At 28.6% G+C, this 20885-nt stretch overlaps 1 protein-coding gene across 2 annotated transcripts; it reads right to left on the reverse strand.

The window, feature by feature from the left end:
• Nucleotides 1-8146: 8146 nt before the first annotated feature.
• LOC107962906 (WUSCHEL-related homeobox 11) lies at nucleotides 8147-10402 on the reverse strand. Of its 2 annotated transcripts, XM_016899474.2 has the most exons (3): nucleotides 9730-10402; nucleotides 9170-9345; nucleotides 8147-8472 (listed from the first exon to the last, which is right to left on the reverse strand). In XM_016899474.2, the coding sequence occupies exons 1-3, from the start codon at nucleotides 10289-10291 to the stop codon at nucleotides 8455-8457; spliced, it is 756 nt and encodes a 251-aa protein (XP_016754963.1). In that variant the 5' UTR covers nucleotides 10292-10402; the 3' UTR covers nucleotides 8147-8454. The 2 variants fall into 2 exon arrangements, with proteins under 2 accessions (XP_016754963.1, XP_016754955.1); XM_016899466.2 differs by lacking the exon at nucleotides 8147-8472 and having other exon boundaries at nucleotides 9062-9345; nucleotides 9730-10401.
• Nucleotides 10403-20885: the final 10483 nt, after the last annotated feature.

Genomic DNA, 20885 nt, shown 5'->3' on the forward strand with positions numbered 1-20885 from the left:
TGTACCACATCAACACTTTCAAGCACAAGACCTCCACTATATATACCCTTCAGCACGATGAAGAAGGGATTGACCCTTGAGCATATACAACAACCTAATAGCCCTCAACTTTGTCCTTTGTTCCCTCAACTTCTTTCCTATTTACTTGGCATACCTCTTCTGGCTCTCCGCCCTGCTAGGGTGAATTGACTTTCCTCAGCACCACAGCATTGTAACACCCCCTAACCTCGAACCGTTGCCGAAACAAAGTTACGAGGCATTACCAGACGTATCAGGCAACTTATGAATAATTCACAAATAAAATAATATTCATAGCATAATTTAATTACTAAATCCCTATATTGAACTATTCAAATCTAAATCATACATTTAAGTAAAACGGGACTCGTTTCAGTACTCCAATTTTATTATTATTATTTTATAAATTTTGACAGCATTTCTGCTTATTTTTACATAAAACCCCCTGCAATTAAACCATATTCATTTCAAACATAACCAATTCAACCAATTTATTTCACACATTCATTTTCTATTTTAAATGCCTTCTAATCAACTTAATCAATATAATATCAATTTAAAATTATCATTGTACTAATTAAATTGAAATGGATAGACTTTTTCATTATAATTCTTAGACTTGCAATACTAATATTTTAAACCATTTATATTCAAAACATAATAACCTTTATATACATCCTATGTACATGCCACATTACCAAAAGAAAATATACATCACCAAAAGTTTGCTGAATTCGGGTCTAGCTTTGGATGCTAGTTCAGTACTTGACTTCTACAACCTGCGCACGGAAATAACCGTACGCTGAGTATGCATATACTCAGTGGTATCACTATAATTTAGTTTATAATTAAATACATTAAATCACACACATACTTTTACATTACAATTATCATCACTTAATGAACAATTCAATCTTTTTATATTATCATTCGATTATATATATATCATTCTTATTTCTTTATTTCAATTCTCAACTTTCACATATACTATATCATTCAAATTTAGTTTTATCAGTAGATTTATTTCATTTGTCCCTATTAACTTGACTTGGACTCGGCGGATACACGGATTCCAACCAACACACCAGTACGGCACAATGTGCCTTAACGGTACACAATACCTAATCAGTAATCAGTAACGGTAGCAGTAGTAGTAACAGTAACAGTATTCAATACACAAAGTGCTGAATCTGTAACAGTAACGGTAACAGTATTCGACACACAAAGTGTCGAATCGATAACAGTAACGGTAACAGTAACAGTAGTCGGCACATAAGTGCCTGATCAGTAAGCCGGAAAAACCCGTACTCTTCCATATCCTATGGCATGCCAACTATATCCGACTAGCCCGACTAGTTAATAGGGTATTTAAATCATTTTTCAGTACAATTTCCATTTCGATTCAATATTAATTATAATTTATTATTTTGATCAATTTTCACAGTAATTAAGTAATTCACTTCATTAGAAATTTTACAGTTCAATGCAATATACTAACATTATTCAGTAATTTCACAGTTCAATTCAGTATTCAAAACAATATTCAGTATCCCATAATTCAGTTCAGTATCAATCTCAATTTTAATACCCAATCACAAATTTTATCAGTTCATTAAATACTTACCTTAAAAATACTTACCACACATTCATATTAAATTAAACACATATTAATTATAAAGTTTTAGTTATAGTGATACAAACCAGAATTCTCTTCGGATTTAATCCTCGACGATCTTTCCTTTTCCTTTTTGGGCCGATGCTTCAGGCTCGATATCAGCTACGAACAATTAAAATAATTTCACAATTATTAGCATAACACAATTTAAACGCTGAAATTTTTATCTAACTTTTACTTTAATTCCAATTTAATCCCAACTAAACCTATATATTTTTCTTTCTCAATTCATACCTTTTTGCTACTCAATTTCTTGCCAAACCCACATCTAACTATTTAATTTTTATCATATTTTCATAATTTCGAATTTATTTCAATTTAATCCCTAAAACTCAAAACTTATAACTTAGTTTACAATTCAATCCTTTATTCAATTCTAACTTAAAATTTATTCAATTAAATCCCTAATTCATTATTTTGGTCAACATGAACTATGTTCAAGAACCTAAAAACTTTCAAAACCTTAACTTAATTTCAACAAAACTTTGTTCTAAAGCTTCTAAAACATCAAATTTAACTAAAAAGGACTTAATTAACTTACCAATCAAAGTTTCAAGCTTCAAATCTCTAGTTTTTCCTTTTTCTTTTTCTTTCTCTTTTTCTCCCCTGTTTTCGAATGTTTCTGTTTTCTATTCTGTTTGTTTAGTTTCTATTTATTTTATGATTTATCTTTTTTTTTACTTTATTTAATTTATATTATATTTAATTAATAAATATCTATTTAATAGCAATTATATATATAACAATTGTACACGCACATGTTTTATATTTTTCCAATATCACCGCCCTACATTTGTCATAATTTTATTTAATTATCACATAAAAATCTTATTTTATAATTATTCAATTAATAAATATCTCTTAATTATAATAATAATAAATAGTAAATATCTACTAATTTAAATAAAATATTATAATTGTATAAATATTATCATTACATATGTATATTTTTATCACCTTACCCTTGTCATAATCATACTTTATTTAACATATAAAAAAATCTTATGATATAATTATTTAATTATCAATAATTTAATTTAATCTAATTATCTATTACTTTAATATTAAGTAAACAAATTATTTTATAACAAGTACACATGTATCTATTTATTACAAATATACCAATATTTTTATTACTATACAATTCTCTACTATTTAATTTATTTAATAATACTACTAATAATAATATAAAACCATAACAATTAATAATTATAATAATCAATTATACAATATTATATAATATATATAATCTAAATAAAATCTTAGATTTTTTAATACATTTATGTCGCCTCAACCATTACTTAATGGCATATTTTCCATTTTGACCCTTTTTACTTTCTATTGTTTTAGAATTAAACTTTTACCTCTTATGCAATTTAATCCTTTTCGCTAATTACTCTAAATTAAGCTAAATTTACTTAATTAAAACCTAATTAGACACACCACTAGGCTTATAAATATTTTTAATAATTATTTTCGAACTTATTTCACTAAGATGGAGGCCCGATAACACACTTTTCCAGTGCCCACGGATTTTGGGTCGTTACAAGCATCCTCCTATTTATCTCCTCCCTTGTTGATACCCTCATCAACAGACTCTAACTATGATGTGTGTACAAGTACTGCACTTTTATACACGGGGGAGGTTAGGGAATAAGAATACCCTTCAAGTATGAAGGAAAGGAAAAGAAGAAGAAGAATAGTTAAGAGAACAATTAATATCTCGGGTTGCTTTTATCATGTTATCTTTTTTTATATACAAATGAAGGCTTACAAGAATTTTAAACTAGCTAACAAACTCTAACTAACAACTACAACAGACTTAATATTTTCTTCTTTAAGTTTTCATATATAAATCTCTCATTCTCAAAATAAGCCTTATCCTCAAAGATGAAAACATTATAATTTCATTTGCAAACCACATAAAAGTGCGTTTAAGTGGGTGTGTAAACTAAACTACCAGTCATACATCTTCTTGGAGGTAAGAGTATTTGTAGGATTTGACATAAAATGATGTTGCTTCTTGAATTTTTTCTGATTTTATGACTATAATCCTTGTGTGGTGGTTTGCAAATTATAACTTTGCAAAGTCTTAACATTTGCAACTTTCTTTGCTTCAATTTTGTAGCAATAGTAATTTCATAAAAGAAACCTTCCATCTCAATGATCCCAAATGGCAACAATTTTGCATGTTTGCACATATGGTAAAAATCATATTCTTTTTTAAACCATAGAACAAACCTTTGAGCTTTTTCACATCAAAGTTTGTATTGCTTTTGTTTCAATAAATTTATCTAATAACTATATGTTTTAAAATATTTGAAGAATTAAGAGAGGAGTTTGATAGTAAATTTTAATTTCTTGAACAAACTTGGGGAGTTGAGTGTGAGGCATTAAAGGTGAGTATGTAGGGTGATAATAGATTTCCAGTGTAATATTTTTATGGTTGATTCTTGAAGTTGGGCAATTGCAAAAGCAACTTGAAGAGTTTTAAGCTTGACAGCTTGACAGCTTGACAAATTTTTATATAATATTCTCAAGCACATTCAAGAGCCAATTGGTTGCATACTCTTCATGTAAATGTACCAATCACAACAAGAAGGTAAAATAGATAAGATATTCAAGAACAATACCTGTTTACTTGAGATTTAGCGTCTTTATCATATTTGTTGACGATTAAAGCTTAAGAGATCTTGTTTCAAAGTTGCTAAGACCTTTTTCTTATTAACATCTTACCTGTGTAATGTTGTCGTTGTTTCCTTCAATGATTCTTTGATGAATTCATCAAACTTTAAGTTTAATAACCCGACAGTTTCAACCATGGGAGGTGCCAAGTTCGGAGCTCTGATACCAATTGATGCATGTACAAATAGTGCACTCTTATATACAAAAAAGCTAGGGGAAAAGAACAACTCTCTAAGTAGAAGTAAAAAGGAAAATAGGAAGAAAAGGAATAAGAATATAAAAAGTTGAAAGAAAAGATAGTTCAGAAGAAACATTGGTATTCTTAATTGCTTTTATTTTTAGTTATCTTTTTTATATACAGATGAAGGTTTACAAGACTCTACAATTAGCTAACATATGCTAACAACTCCACGAGACTTAGCATTCACTTCTTTAATTTCAGACACACACACACAAATTGTTATCTTTTCTCCACTAATTTTTCTTTTTCACCTTTTATTTCTTCAAATCAGAAATAAGTTTTATAGATTTGACAACATAACTTCATCGTCCACACATATAATTCTCAACAATCATAATATTTCATTGAAGAAAAGTAAAATATTAGCTTAAAACACTTAAAAAATGCATTCACTAAACTTTGTGGATGATAAATTGATCTTTAGATTAGAGAATCAACATTATATATGATTTGAGGGAAACAGTGCATGATGCATGAATTAGAGTGTTAAACCCTAATTAAAAACGTGAAGGGTAAAAAGTCTTTTACTTTTTAACGTGGAGAACAACAATTTATGACTATGATAGCCCACAAAAAGCTCTTTAATCGGTGAAAATTATAGAAAATCACATCAAAGTTTCGAGAGTGAACGAACAATACATTATGGAGGAGAATGTTAAGATTATTGTGTCATTATATTTTTTTTAATCGATGTTGTGAATGGCAACTTAAACTAGGTCTAGGTTAACTACAAATTTAAATTAGATTTTCATTGTACACTAAGAGATCTACCATGTGCATCACTTAATTATCATATTTTATGGGAGAATAAAAGGATCATATGTACTTATGCTACAACCAATGAATGACAAAATCAGATGAAACCCCCACTCTTTTTCTTTTTTTTTTCCTTGTTTTCTTCGTGGTACCTTGAGAAACAAAACCACTAATTTCTTTTTTTCAATTTTGTGTAATTAAATTAATTATCTTTCTTGTTTGTGCACACATGGTTTTTTATACAAGTTGGTTTTAGATGAATATTACCATATAAGGTAAGTTATACCAGCTTTTCTTTTATATTAAAGTTTTGATTAAAATATGAGATAAGTCTTTGTATTTTTTTCAAATTTGAAATTTAGTCTTTTTATTTTTTAAATTTCGAGATTTAGGTTCAATGGTTAATATTGTTAAAGATGATTTTATTAAATTCAGGTTCATTACAACGTCATTTTTTAGTTATATTGCTACCAAGTGAGTTTTTTTATATATATATTTAAATTACCACACCAACAAATTTAACAAAAAAAAATTTATCACCTCTAATAATTGGACTTGGATTTTGAAAATTGGAAAGTAGAGGGATTAAATTCTAAATTTGGAAAGAGTATAACGACCTATGACATATTTTAACCTAAAATTTACTAGATTATAACACATTTATGATGTGGGTGAAAAAATTTATATAATAAATATATTTGTTAAAAGTTAATATGATGATCAAATTAATTTTGATTGAAGTGGTTAAGTTAAATATTTAAAATACATTATGTCATGCCGGTTCAGTTTTAACTCGATTAGCATGAGCATTTGAGTTTGAGTGTGCTGAAACATATTATCTTCCTATTTATAGGTTGGAGAAGGACTATAAATAATATTAAGCATTATATCGAACATTAATTTAATAAAAACTTAATATAAATATATAGAGATGAAAGTAACTATCAATTTCATATGATGAAGCATAACACATTTGAAGATTATTATACGTAAAAAATACAAACCCAAGAAAAAAACAATGATAAAAATAAGATCAACTATAAAAAAGCAAGTAAATATGTGTAGAAAAATCCAAGAAAAATTGAAGAAGGCATTTACAAAACACCCATTGGATTCCCCGAAGTAAGTTGACGAATTGTTTCCTTTGTCAGCAAAAAAAAATAAAATAAAATAAAAAGAATCTAAAATTAAACAAAGAAAGGGCAAAATTTCATAAATTCACATGCCAGCCAATAATAATTGATATTTAACTGGGGAATTTTCACATGGGGGAGAATTTCTTAGTAAATGTGCCCTATATATTACGATTTTCTCGAGAAATTAAATTAAACTTTTAACAATTAAAATAAAAAATCGAACATCCGTCTGCTTCAGATTGGTTATATTGGTCGGTGTTGAAAGGCCAACTTGCTTTGCATTAATCATTTCTTTTGCTTTGGATTTTGGATTTTTATTTTATTTTTTCACTTTCCAGTTGATGGGGGAATCCACGTACTGCCCATGCAATTTCTTTTTCACTATTTCCTAAGAATATTGCTGAAAAATAAATGGGTTTTCTAGGTTAAATTTAACCTTACTTTCCTGGAAAATCTTATGAAAAAACAACTGTAATTTTTTGGTTCTTTTCTGGAATGTTGCAGCTGGCTTTATTACTGTTATTATTACTTATTACCAACCAAACATAACAATCCTCGTTGCAACTTGCAACCATTTATTTTATTTTCTTACTACTTTCTAATATAGTATTGCATTTTAGTTTTTATATCTTGTATTTGTATCGTATTGTATTCTAACTTTTTTATATTTAGTTGATGCTATTTGGTTTCATGTATGTTCTATAGTTTATATTCAGAGTCTGAAGTTACTTCTCCTAATAATGTAGTCTCCAAACAGGGGCGGAAGGAGGGGGCCGTTTGTCTCCCCTAAAACATAAAATTTAATTTAACCCCCAAAATAGTAAAATTTTATTTTAACTCTCATAAAAATAATACAATTTCATTTTGCCCCTCATATTTTTTTGGCTTCACCCCTATTTTCAAAGTTCGAACTTGTATCTCACCTTAAGAATGCAATATATTTTACTATTACATCCAACACTTGTTAGTAAAAATAAAAAATAAAAACGTTAATTATTGTATAAAAGTTAAAATTTTATGATGATTAAATGATAATTAATATGTTAAATAATGTTATAAGTTAAGAATTTGTATATGTTACTATTTTCTATAACTCTTACATGAATGTATAGATGTATAAGGGGCTTTACTTTTTAGCTCTGACGACATTCATTTGAAAAAGGGAGCCATGAAAAACTGCACTTATCGTCCTAGAAATTTGTCTCAATTAGACTTATGTGTCGAATTTTATTAAAGATTAATTACTCAATAAGTAAATCTATTTCCAGTTTTTACATATAAAACTATATCGAATCAAAATTTTCAATTCAAGTTATTAATTAAACTAAAGTTCATGTGTGATTTTAGAATATATATATATAAGGGGTAAGCAGTAGAGGAATTGTCCAAGGATCGAATTTGAGACTAATCTCAACTGAAGACTTATACATAAATCCTTTATAACTCTACCTATGATTCAATTGGTTTACTTGAATGCCATAAAAACCAGCAGAATTCTATTTATTTGTTCTTTTATCAAATGCGATATGAAGGGAAGGGGATGAAGATTAAGATGATAGTGATTGAACCCATATAATTAAAGCATCAAATAAGAACCTTAGCCATTGGACTAACATGTAAACATTTGATTTTGCATTGTCAAACAATAGCTAGGAAGCAGGTGGAGAATATATATATATATATCTCCCATGTTTTCATTAACGTTTGTTGGTTTAGCAAAGGTTTGTGTAGATTTATGTAAATATTGAGGTTGACTACAGTTCCTATAAAAACAAGAGAAATTATAACCAACCAAAATGAACAAAAATAATAATATTTAGGGGAAGAGATATAAATAAGAACAAAATAGATAGGGCAATTAGGGGGGGTCTTGTAACTCTTTGTTGCATAGCATGCCATATTATCATAAATTTCTCCCACTAGTTTCCAACTTTATTTCCTCTTCAACTTGTTCTTGAAACCTGTAATAATCAAGCATATGTATATTCTTTTATGTAATTGCCAAATATCTCACTTTTACTTTGTGCTTGATAGGGTAAAAACACATGAAATGAATAGATAGAGGGTGAAAAGATTAATTTACCACTCTACCATGTAAGTCCTTAGCCTTTGGTATTAGAATTAATTTCATCATTCTTTTTTTATGGTAACAAAATTATCATTTACTTAATGTTGAGACCTAAACAACATGAATTAATTAAAACTACATACACTTTTTTAAATTCCCATCATAATGTTCTAAAAGGGTGTCTATATAATAAAGAAAAAAGTTCAAATACACCATAAATCCCTGTACTTTTTTGAAAATTTTGAAATTTAATCTTTTTACTTCTCATATTTCAAAATTCAGATACAATTGTTAATAGTGTTAAAACTATTTTGTTAAATTCAAGTTCATTACAACACATTTTTTTAGTTACATGACTACTAAATGAGTATTTTTTAAATCTTTCAAAATATCACACCAATAAATTTAACAAAAAAAGAGCAATAGTGTTAACAATTGAACCTGAATTTTGAAACCTGGAAAATAAAAAGATTAAATTCCTAGAAATAAAAGTATAGGGACTAAATTCCAAAACTGTGAAGAGTAGAAGGACTTGTGACACATTTTAACCTAGAGAAAAAAAAAATACTTTATGTTCCAAATGAACTTACAAGGAAATAGCTTTCACCGTGGAGCAAACTCTCAAGCAAAAAACCAAAGTCATTCATGGGAAGAGGCAAACCAGAAGAGTGGACCAACATTACATCTTCACCAAACATAGCTTTAATGTCAAGTGGACCCCTTGGAACTTCTGTTGGGACTCCATTGATGAACACTGTGATGAACCCTGAAACAAATCCCAGTAAGCTTTTAACTCAGCATTCAATACCTGCTGCAGATTTTTAATATTTGAACAAAGTGTAAAGAAGAAAAATGAAAAAAAAGTAACACTTTCGGTTTCTTCAATCATTAGTTTCCCCCATGTTTATAATCTCTATTGCAAAGCCAATAGAAAGGTTCTATATGAAAAGAAATAAAATTATAATAATAAAGCAACATATAGCATATTTATGGGGTACAGTGCATAACTCTATTTTCAAACAATATGAAACACATTGTTACATCACAAGAAAGTTACTGTTTCAGATACTTTTTCATTATTCATGAAATGGGTTTTTAAAAAAAAAATTTGAATTAAAAGAAATGAAAATGAATGAATCATGCAATTTACCAGATTGATACTGCAAATTTGAAGTTTCTGAAGGGCATAAAACTGATGTAATGTTTGAGCTTTCTCCATTTCCTTGAAACCCCATTTGAGAGGACATTGAGAGAAGATTTCCCATTCCATCATCATTCATAACACCATATGAAGAAGAAGGACCAATTAGGAAAGAAGCAAAGTTTGGAGGAGAATTTGCAAACCCCATAGAAACCTCATTATTTTCATACTGAATTGCACCGCCGCCACCACCGTTACCGAGTATTTCTGATTGGTTATTCCTTTGTTCTCGTACACCAGCAGCTAACAGCTGTTGTCGTTGCCGGCGACGAGACCTCGAACGTCGGTTTTGGAACCAGTAAAAGACATTAGCATCACCAACAGACCCGAATTTCTCAAGCAGCTTCCTTATTCTCACAGTTTCATCTTTAGGAGGGTTAACCATGCCACTATTGAAGATGGACTCTAGTATGAGGATTTGTTCTGGTTTTGGTGTCCATCTTGACCTTACTGGTTCACTTCTCTCTGAACCATGGCTCGGACCATTAGGGTCCGGAGCTTGATCTTCCATTAATTTGAAATGAAGAAAATAATAGTGCAAAGAAACGAAAATAGTTCCTTCAAGCTGAAACCTAGGTTTAAGAATATAGGACAAAAAAAATACCAAAGCACATGAATACACAGTCTAGAATATATTAGAGAGGGTGAATTTATATATAAGACCCTGATGGAATGTTGTTTTCTAAAGTTACCATATCACCCTTATCTTGTTTGGACATCATAGACTTGAAATTACTTCTTTACCTATCAAAGCTTCTCAAAGCTTTTCCAGGATTTTCTATATATTTATATATATATATCAATAAATGTTGGGCGGAGTCAGCAGTGGTGAAAGAGATGAAGCCAAAAAAATATTTTGAGATTGGAAATTAAGATATAGATTTTGGTTAGACTTAAAATGCAATTTTACTATTGTACTAGTTAATATTTTTATAATTTTTTTAAAAGGTTAGATCAAAATTTTATCATTTTTAAAAGGTCAAAGTGTAATTTTATCATTACAAATTTATAATTTTATATGTTTTAAAGTCAAAAGATGTGTTTTTTTATATTTTAGGGGGCTAGGGCCTTGTTTGCCACCTCTCCCACTACCCCAAACTGTTGAGGCATTATACTCCTAAAAAGAGAACTTAAGTTTAAACTTTAAAAATGACATTGTTGAAAGGGATAATCACGAATCCTAAAAGGATTAGTCTTCATAAATAATAAACTGAACATGAAAAATACTTTAGTTACAAAAACAAAAAGAATATTATATATATGCAGTAGCGAGGGTTTATTTCGATTGGCTGAGACAGATTTAGCTCCCCTCCATTATTTTTATTTTTCATTAATTATTATGCAATACATGTTTAATCAAATTTTACATTTAATGATGGGTCTTACTCGTTTAAATAATATTGATCAATATTTTGGATATTAGCAAAAGAAAAAGTATATATAATGTGGAATATATTTAAAACACGTGTATTTCTACAACATAAATAATTTAGACCTAACAAGTTAAAAAAAACAATGAATTAAAATTTAAGAGTGGAGGTTTTTTTAATAAGTCAAATTCAAATCCAAATTATCCATGCAATAAAAATATAAATATTTAAAGTTTGAAATTGACAACTAAAATGATAAAAGGATCTGATTGATATGATATCCACACTTTAAAAACTCAATTAAAACTAAAATCAACCTAAATTAAAAATAGATGATATAATTAACCCTAAAAAATGAACTCCAAAAATTTATAAATTCTTCCTTTATCCTTAAAAAAACTCTATATTTTCTTGCTATTAATTCCCATGAACCAGCTAAATTCTAGCTTAGCTAGCCTTCCTTGGTTTAAGGAATTTGTATCCTATTATTCATACTTTATCATATGCTTTTCATACTTGAAAAAAAAAGGGTGAAAAGACCTAGTTTTTGGTGGATTTAGGCATATTATTTTGGATCAACATTGAAACATAATTAGGTAGCAGTCAAGAGAAATGCCAAATGTTACACATTTCCCCCCTTCTTGAGTAGTAATTATGTCACCCAATTAGATTCCAATAAAAGAACCCAAGCTAAGCATGAGTAAAATTGACCATATTATATACCCATTGGCTATTATTATTATTGTACCTAACCTCTTCTTCTTTTTCAACCTCTTAATTTCTTGTCTTCAAAATAATTTCCTTTTTAAATAGAACTTGGCATTGTGATTGGGTAAATATTTGCAAAGCTTTGGTTTGAAAAACTATATTAGAAACAATTTTTTCTCAATGTGACCTACAATCACTTATAATATTGAATAATTATTTCTAAGTCCCATGCACTATTAATGAATAGTAACACGGCATATCATTAATAAATTAAACAAAAAATATGGAGGGTTGGTAAATAAATACTGATAATTTTATTTAAACAATAATTCTAATTATCATAAATAAATATTAATAGCTCTCGAATTTAGGATCACATGTTTAAAGGTTTAGGGTCTCAAATTTTAGCATTTATTTATAAGTCTTATACTATTTATGATGTGTTATGTTATTATTCACTGATATGCATGGGACTTATGCACCAACAGTGTATCAATATTCTCCCTTTTTCTAAAAGTAGTTATGTTTGATTTTTTTTATAGTATAATAATAAATTTAGCTTTTAATGTTTACCCCTTTTGTCATTTAGTCATTAAATCTTTTTTTTTGACCATTTTGATTTATGACTCTCAACTTTCAATATTTAGGCGAATTGATTTCATTTGTTTACGTTTTAAATTTTAAAGGTTGAGAGTCAAAATGATTTTTTTTAAAAAAATAGGACCAAAGTGATAGATAAAGTAAACATTAAGAGCTAAATTTATTATTGATTCATTTTTCTTATTATATTTATTCTAAAGATTGATCATTCTTTTACCCTCCTGGTTAAACATAAAAATTATAATTTAACTCCTCCTAAAAATTAATTATTCAATTGAATCCCTTTTAGCCTTATGGGTAAATAGAAAATTGATATTTTATCTTCTCTCAAATTCAATAATTTAAATTAAGCACTTCCATTTTTGGTCCCTCCCAAAAACTAGAAATTCAACCAGAGCCATTTTAACATAAAACTTTTAATTTCAATCCTAATACAAAAAAATGTAGAAAATAGAGGTCAAAATGGTAAAAGAAAGAAGAAAGAAAAGGAGGCTGAAATAGGAAAACTAGAGTTTTGGCTATAATGGCAAAGTGCATGTGAAGGAATGCATGGAAAGGTGGGAAGAGACAACTTCTTTTCCATATTTCTTTACAACAAAATAAAGAAATCTCACTCAATTGATAGTCAAAAAATGGTGGAATTAATTATTAACATAATTTTCCTTTTTAACCAAAGTAAACTTTCAGAAAATAAAAGAAAAGTCGAAACATGAAGAGAGATGTCAGTATTTTAATATTATGGACGTAATTCAATGCTAAACCATTTACTTTTTTCATTATAATTTTCTCTTAATTCTCTTTGTCTTCTCATTCTGTCTCCACATTTGAGTTCCCCCATATATGTACAATCCCATTTAAGTTATAATCGTATCTGTTATTTTGACACAATATATAGAATTACTCATAATCACTTTAATTCATAAATAGCACATCTTTTTACATTAACAATAATGCTCATATCAATCGAGCTAAGACTCAATCGACTAAATTTTATATTTTAATCTTCCAAAATTTTATTATTCATTTTTACTCCTTAATTTTTTTTTGGTGAATTTACCCTTATTTTAATTATTAAAAAACTGAATCAAAATCCAACCAAATGTCAAAGATAATCAAACCAAATTCCATCGCTTCAGTTTATCTATTTCTGATTTTTAAAAAAAAATTATATTACTTTTTTTTAAAAAAATCAATTTTCAATTTAACGAAATTTAATTAATAATATATTAATTAGACTTTAAATTACAAATAAAACCAGTAAAAAAACTAAAATCCTATAATTTTTATTCGCAGAGAAACTAAATTCCAAGAGATTGAAGAAATACAATGACCAAGGGCAGAATTAAAATGTTTTTCCCTTAATTTTCTAAGTATTTGTAATTTGTTTATAGGTGTTCATGGCCCAACAGATAGTTTTGGGTCATACTTAAGTTTATATTTTTTAACTTTAAGTTAATTTATTTCAATCAATTTTTACTGTCTATAAATAATAAAAATATAAATAAAATTATATCAATATTATTATGAAATAAATAATAAAGAGAATAAAAGAACAAGAACAAGTAGAGAAAAAGAGAACGTATAGATTTAATTGATCAATAAAAATATTCACAATGTACATCAAACTTTTTTTTAATTTTGATGAATATCAACTTGATAATAAAATACTCAGAACAAATATTTATATATTCTAAATTTATTATTTTTAAATAATAAAAAGAGTTTTTGGAGCGAAATGAACTTAAACACGAAATTTTTTTAAAAACGGAGCTTCGGTCCAACCACTAGCAGGGGCCTCAAAATGAAACTTTATATTTAGGCCCTTGAATTTTTTTAAAATTTTAAATTAGTAAAGATAAAATTATACTTTGGCGCCCCTAAAATTATAAAAATTCGATTTAATCTTTTAAAAATTATAAAGATATAGACTATAAAAAATTAAAGTTTTATTTGACCCTTAAAAATTTGTTCTGGCTTCGCCCCTGGGTCGAACCCGATTCGACCACTAATTGTATATATATTTTCACTTTTTTTAAGTAAATAAATTTAGATACATACTGTATATATGTGTGTAAAATGATTGATGCAAAGGTTTCGATAGAAAGGAAAATTGTACGTTCGTTTTTTATTTAAAGATGGTAAAATAATTTTAACTTTATTAAGCTCTTTTGTCCATAAATACTCCACTCTACAAAATTCCCTATATACATAATTACACCTTTGACGTAAAAAGTCGTTTTGCACGACACAAAGGCATTTTCAACAGTGCCTGCCATCCGTACAATTTTAATGCTATTAATTAATAAAATAATCTTGTATCAACTTCTAATTATTTAAGAAAATTATAAAAAAATTTACAATATATTTATATATACTATACATCCTATCCTATGTATATGCTCGTAAAAACTACTAGTTTAGAATATAAGTGTGTATAAAAATAACATACAGTAAATAATAAAGTGTATGGTTTGAAACTAATAATCATAATAATACAATACTAAAATAGAAAATATAAATTAATTTAAACACATAAATACATTAGATAAACAATATTAAATACACTATAATTATTTATTATAGTTTTGTCAACAATTGGGAGTTAGCATCTGTGACGCCAACTCAATTAACAACATTATTAATATATAAAAGTAACGGAGATAATAACTTATGCATATTAAAAATGAAAATGTATAAATTAGAATAAAATGAAGCTTTGGTTGATTGGTAAAAGTAAAGTTTTGCTAACTCAATTAGTGTGGGTTCAAATCCTACTATATGCATATTTTAATTTGTTTTTGTTAAAAAGAAAATACTAAAATACTCTTAAATAGTATAACTTATTTTAATTATGAAAAGGTATTTTTGTAATTTTTTAACCGAGTTGGTGACCCAATTGAATGTGACAGCAATTTAGTAAAACGCTTAATAATATTAACTATAGATATACAACTATGGGAGATAATAACTTGTGTAAATTAAAATAAAATTGTATAAAATATATTAAAATAAAGTTTTGGTTAAGTGGTAAATTTAATATTTTACAAATTTAGTTGGGGTAGGTTCAAATTCCACTATGTGCATATTTTAATTTATTTTTGTTAAAATGAAAAGACTAAAATACCCTCAAATAGTATTAGTTATTTTAATTACAAAATGCATTTTTGTAATTTCTTAATTGATTTGGTGACTCGATCGAGGGTGACACCAACATAATAAAACACTTAATAAATAGTAAGTATAAATATACAACTAGTGGAGATAGTAATTTGTGCATTTTAAAATAAAAATGTATAAAATATATTAAAATGAAATTTTGGTTGAGTGATAAATTTAAGGTTTTTTAATCCAATTTGTGTGAGTTCAAATCTCACATATGCATATTTTAATTTGTTTTTGTTAAAATGAAAAGACTAAAATACCCTCAAACAGTATAACTTATTTTAATTACGAAAGGACATTTTTATAATTTCCTAACCGAGTTGGTGACCTAGTTGAGGGTGACACCAACTTAGCAAAATACTTAATAAATAGTATAGTTATACAACTAATGAAGAGAACAACTCGTGCCTATTAAAATACAAAAGTATAAAATATATTAAAATAAGGCTTTGGTTGAGTGGTAAATTTAATGTAACACCCCAGATTTTAGGGTTGGAAATTCTGAGTTTTGTGGTTAGGGTCAGTAAGAAGGTTGTGCTATTGTGTTTAGTTGTGCGTTTAAGTGGTAGAATGGGTTTGTTGGTTTGGTGGTTTGTTAGGTGTTAATTTCTCTTTGGATTTTGGGTTCGAGTCCATGTGTGCACGTTTTGAAGAAATATTTTTATGTTGTTTTGTTTTGTTAAATAATAGTTTTGTTTTAACTTAAAAATATATATAACTATTTAATTTTAATAGTTCATATTATTTTTCTTTTTTTTTGTTTTTCCTGGAAGTTCCCTTTTCTTCTTTTCTTTCTTTTTCTCTGTTTCTTTTCTTTTTCCTTTGAAAATGGGTTTTACCGGCAAATTTCAGAAAATTTTGCTCATTGTCGTCGAGTCAACATCTGGACGTTTCGATCACAAATCAAGTGTGGGTTCTATATCCTTTCTTATTTATTTACGAATTCTCGATTCGACTTTGTGAAAGTTGGTAATTTATGTGTGTGTTCACAAATCGGTTAGTTATGATGTTGTACCGCTATTTTCATGCTTAGAACTTGTTTGATTTGGTATAGTTTTGAGTTATCGAAGGCTGGAAAGAGCTTCAAGAGTGAAAGCACGTTTTTCTAGGCTATTTTAAGGTGGTTTCAAGACCACATGGGTGGCCACACGGGCGTGTGCCTCCACACAGGTGGTCCACACAACCGTGCGCTATTAAGAATTAAGGTTTACAGGCAAAAATTGGTGTCACACGGTCGTGTGGACGTTTTGGGGATTTTTGTTGATTTCCACACGATCGTGTCCCTTGAACACATGGGTGTGTGTGTTTGGGAATTAGGGATCTGTGGTTTAGTTCCACATGGCCTAGCCATGGTCGTATGGCTAATTTGGGGATTTATGGATCCCACACGAGCGTGTGAGATCCTCACACAACCATGTCAGTCCTGTACTCTATTTTACCACATTTGGGCAGTGAGTTACACAGCCTGTTTACACAGCCATGTCCCTAGCTTACACGGGCGTGTACCTTAGTCACACGGCCGTGTGCCTCTCTCCATATGGGCATTTTGATCCCCCACACGGCCTAGGTTTTTCTATTCAGCTGTTTGGTCCTAAGTCACCAATTTTAGTTTGTGTATGTTTTTTATCTGAAAATGCGTCTGTGTATTCCGACCCTTGGCTAGACTTTAGTGAGGGTAACTAAGTCTCTATATCTATGGCTATGTGTTCTGTTAATGTGTAATTCGTGACTGTTGTGGGTGAGATGTCTGTTTTCTGAACCCCTGTTTGGTCCTAAGTCACCACTTTTAGTTTGTGTATGTTTTTTATCTGAAAATGCGTCTTTGTATTCCGACCCTTAGCTAGAATTTAGTGAGGGTAACTAAGTCTCTATATATATGGCTATGTGTTCTGTTAATGTGTAATTCGTGACTGTTGTGGGTGGGATGTCTGTTTTCTGAACCCGATTAGCTGGGTGTGTATGTGCGTATCTATTTTTGTTTAACTGTCTGTCAATGTGTTCATTGTTTCTGTGAGATTGTATGCATACATACACTTGCATAAAGTAAATTTTTGGGTTGGATGTGAAGAAAAGGGAGACTGATTCTGATCTGATCTGGTAATTCTACTGCAACTTATTCGTATAGCGGTTTACTGCACTGTACCACAGGTACGTCAGTTTTGCTGTGTACCGTTATTTGATTTGGCAGTTTAAATTGCAACATGTTTGTACAGCAGACTACCACATTGCACTGTACTGCATATACGTTATCCTTACTGCGTATTATTATCTGAGTGGCTTAGTCCACATTCATGGTGTGTAGGGTTGGATGGGCCTTTTGAGGTCCTAATTGGTGTGATTGGTTGGATGAGGTTTAACAGCTCTTTTGGGGAGTGATTGGGGGACGGAGAGGTGTATTGGTTGGATGGGTGGGTTTTAGTACCTGACTGCATTCATGTGCATCTGCTTGGGTGTAAGTTTATCGGACCGTATTCTATATGTCTGAATAACACTTGTGTTGAGTATTCTGTGTGTACTTGGTATGCTCTAACTGTTACGTGTGTTGAGGTGTTGGTTCCGTGTTGGTATCTATTTCTGCATATATCTTTAAATATATTATGCTACTGAATTGCCATCTCGAGTTCCCTTCTGTAAATATGTTGATAATCGTATTGAACTCACACTGAGCTTGCATAGCTCACCCCTTTAGTGTTTTCCCTTTCAGGTACCTTTCTAAATTCTGACGTTGGACTCAGTATGTAGAGGTCTCAGACTGCCACAGTTAAAAAAAATAGTTTTTCTTTTCATTTTTCGTTTTGATATACTATTTGAAATTGTAAGGTTTTATAGAAACTGTGGAACAAGTTTCGTTTGGGATTTCCGCTCGTAAATTTTATTTTGTTTATATATTACACCTAACAACAATTTTTCTGACTGTTTTCTATAAGATTTAATGTTTTGGTTCGTGGTGACAACTTATTTTGTAAAATTTTCCAACGATCACTTCGGTGATCAATGTGACCTCCGAAATTCGATCTAAACTTCTAGGCCGGGTTTAAGGGTGTTACATTTAAAGTCTTATTAATATAATTGACATGTATTCAAATCTTATCAAAAGCATATTTTAATTTATTTTTGTTAAAATGAAAAATTAAAATACCCTCAAATGGTACGACTTATTTTAATTACAGGAACATTTCCGTAATTTCTTAATTGAGTTACTGACCCAGTTGAGGGTGACACCAACTCAATAAACTCAAAAAGAATTAATTTTTTAAGTACTAAAACGAACATGAAAAACTAAGGGCGGGAGAAGTTAAAAAGTTTTCCTAGAAGGGCCAAAAGAAAATTATAAATATTTAAAGGGCTAAAATATAATTTTATCATTATATTAACTTTTATTTGTATAATCTCTATAAAAAGTTTTTTAAGAGTAATACCAATTTTTTAGGACCAAAGCTATTATTTATCTTTCGTTTCTCTGTAAAAGATACCTTGATTATAAAAAAGGTAAAGTTATTAAGAAAACTTGAAAAGCAAAAAGGGCTAAAGTTTAATAAGCAAATTAAAAAGAAAACCTTAATCAATGTGCCCCTAAAGCATAACCAAATGTTGGTTGGTGTCCCCTGAATATTATTTTCAACTTTCTCTCTAAAAAATGTAAGAAAAAATTATGAAAATACTTAAACTAACAAAACTAAATTGATAAATTTGGTATACAAAATCAACATTATTAGATAGTGTTTCGTATAATGGAAAGTAGTCACTTTACTGAAAATTTAATCAGTTGAAAAATGATGTCAATATTTGGTGTATCAATTTTTATTTATTTTCTTTAGAATCTAACTTTCCCTTTAGAGTTATTTTTCTGTGAACACGACAATGGTGATTCCCATGATAAACAATCGGAAAGTTACTTTCCTTTTGCTCATGTAGATTGGAAAGTTAAAAAAAAATACATGAAGACAGAATTAAGACTACTTTATATTGATTTAGGGTATTAATATACTAATAAACGTAAAATAAAAAAGTTATTACCTCCCTCCTCCTACTTGATTTTCTCCATATTGCTTAACGAATTCTTTGCAAGTAAGCTTATTTTCTCGCTACAAATTTGATTTAGCATTTGTATTCGTATGACATGCCTTTTTTTTTCCGTAGAATATGGGTAGAATTGTTTCATTTAAGTTTGTATAGGAATTGTGAGTTAGGTCGTCTATGATTTTACATTCCTATGATTTAATTATTTGTATTTTTGCTCAGAGTAATATCCGAAATCAACTTCTTCTTTTTTTTATATTCCTATGGGTAAGCCTTTAGCTAAAACAAAATGTGGTTTCATGTTTATTTCTTAATTCTCAAAATAAGTTTTATATATCTATAATTTTATATATGCATTATTATATTTAGAAAATATAAGCAAGACAAATTTAAAATAATTTTACTTTTAATTAAAATTAAAAATTTTAAAAATTATCCATTAAATTTTATTATTAAATATGTAATCCAAATATTTGTTAAAAATAAAAATTATTATAAAAATTAAATAATAAATATTATTTTTTATTTAATAAAAGTAAATTCATAAATTATCATTATATTATTAGGAACGTACTTGATGAACTAAATGTAATAGTATAACTTTCTTAAGATTTTAATCAATATCTTCTTATGCATACCAAATATTATTTTAATGTAGCGGATATATATGAAATTTATTGCCTTTATATTTAGGGCTTTCTCATTCTTTATCCTTAATATAGTATTTGTATTCCTCTTTCAATGATATTTTTTTTTTAATTTTTCAATTTAAAAACTATACATATTTTTAATTTTAATGATTTTTCAATACCACGAATGTTAAACCCACCATTCAACTAATTAAATAAAAAAAATTGGTGATTTTGATGGATTCCATCATCAAGATTGGAACAAGATTAACTCGTTTTCCTACAACAACAACAATAAATAAATGCAGATGTTGCATGGAAGTGAGAAAGGCAGGGGGTTTTGGTAGGTTGCTAAGTTAGCGAGAGGTTTAGTAAAGTGGGGAGGGGGTGTTGTAGCCTTTTGGACTTTTACTACAAATGGAAAATTGCCTACTATTTTCACTGTGTTAAGGAATCTTCACTGTGCTGTCACAGTTCAGCCTGCTTTTTTTTTTCTTATATTATATATTCTTTTTCTTACTGTGATTTATAATTATATAGTTTTCTTGTTAAGTTATTCACAGAGTGAAGCTAATGATTAATATCTCGTGTTCGATAGACCTATTAAGAGTAGACA

The sequence above is a fragment of the Gossypium hirsutum genome, chromosome A11, assembly GCF_007990345.1.
Source record: "Gossypium hirsutum isolate 1008001.06 chromosome A11, Gossypium_hirsutum_v2.1, whole genome shotgun sequence".
In the NCBI taxonomy this organism is placed as follows: Eukaryota; Viridiplantae; Streptophyta; class Magnoliopsida; order Malvales; family Malvaceae; genus Gossypium; species Gossypium hirsutum.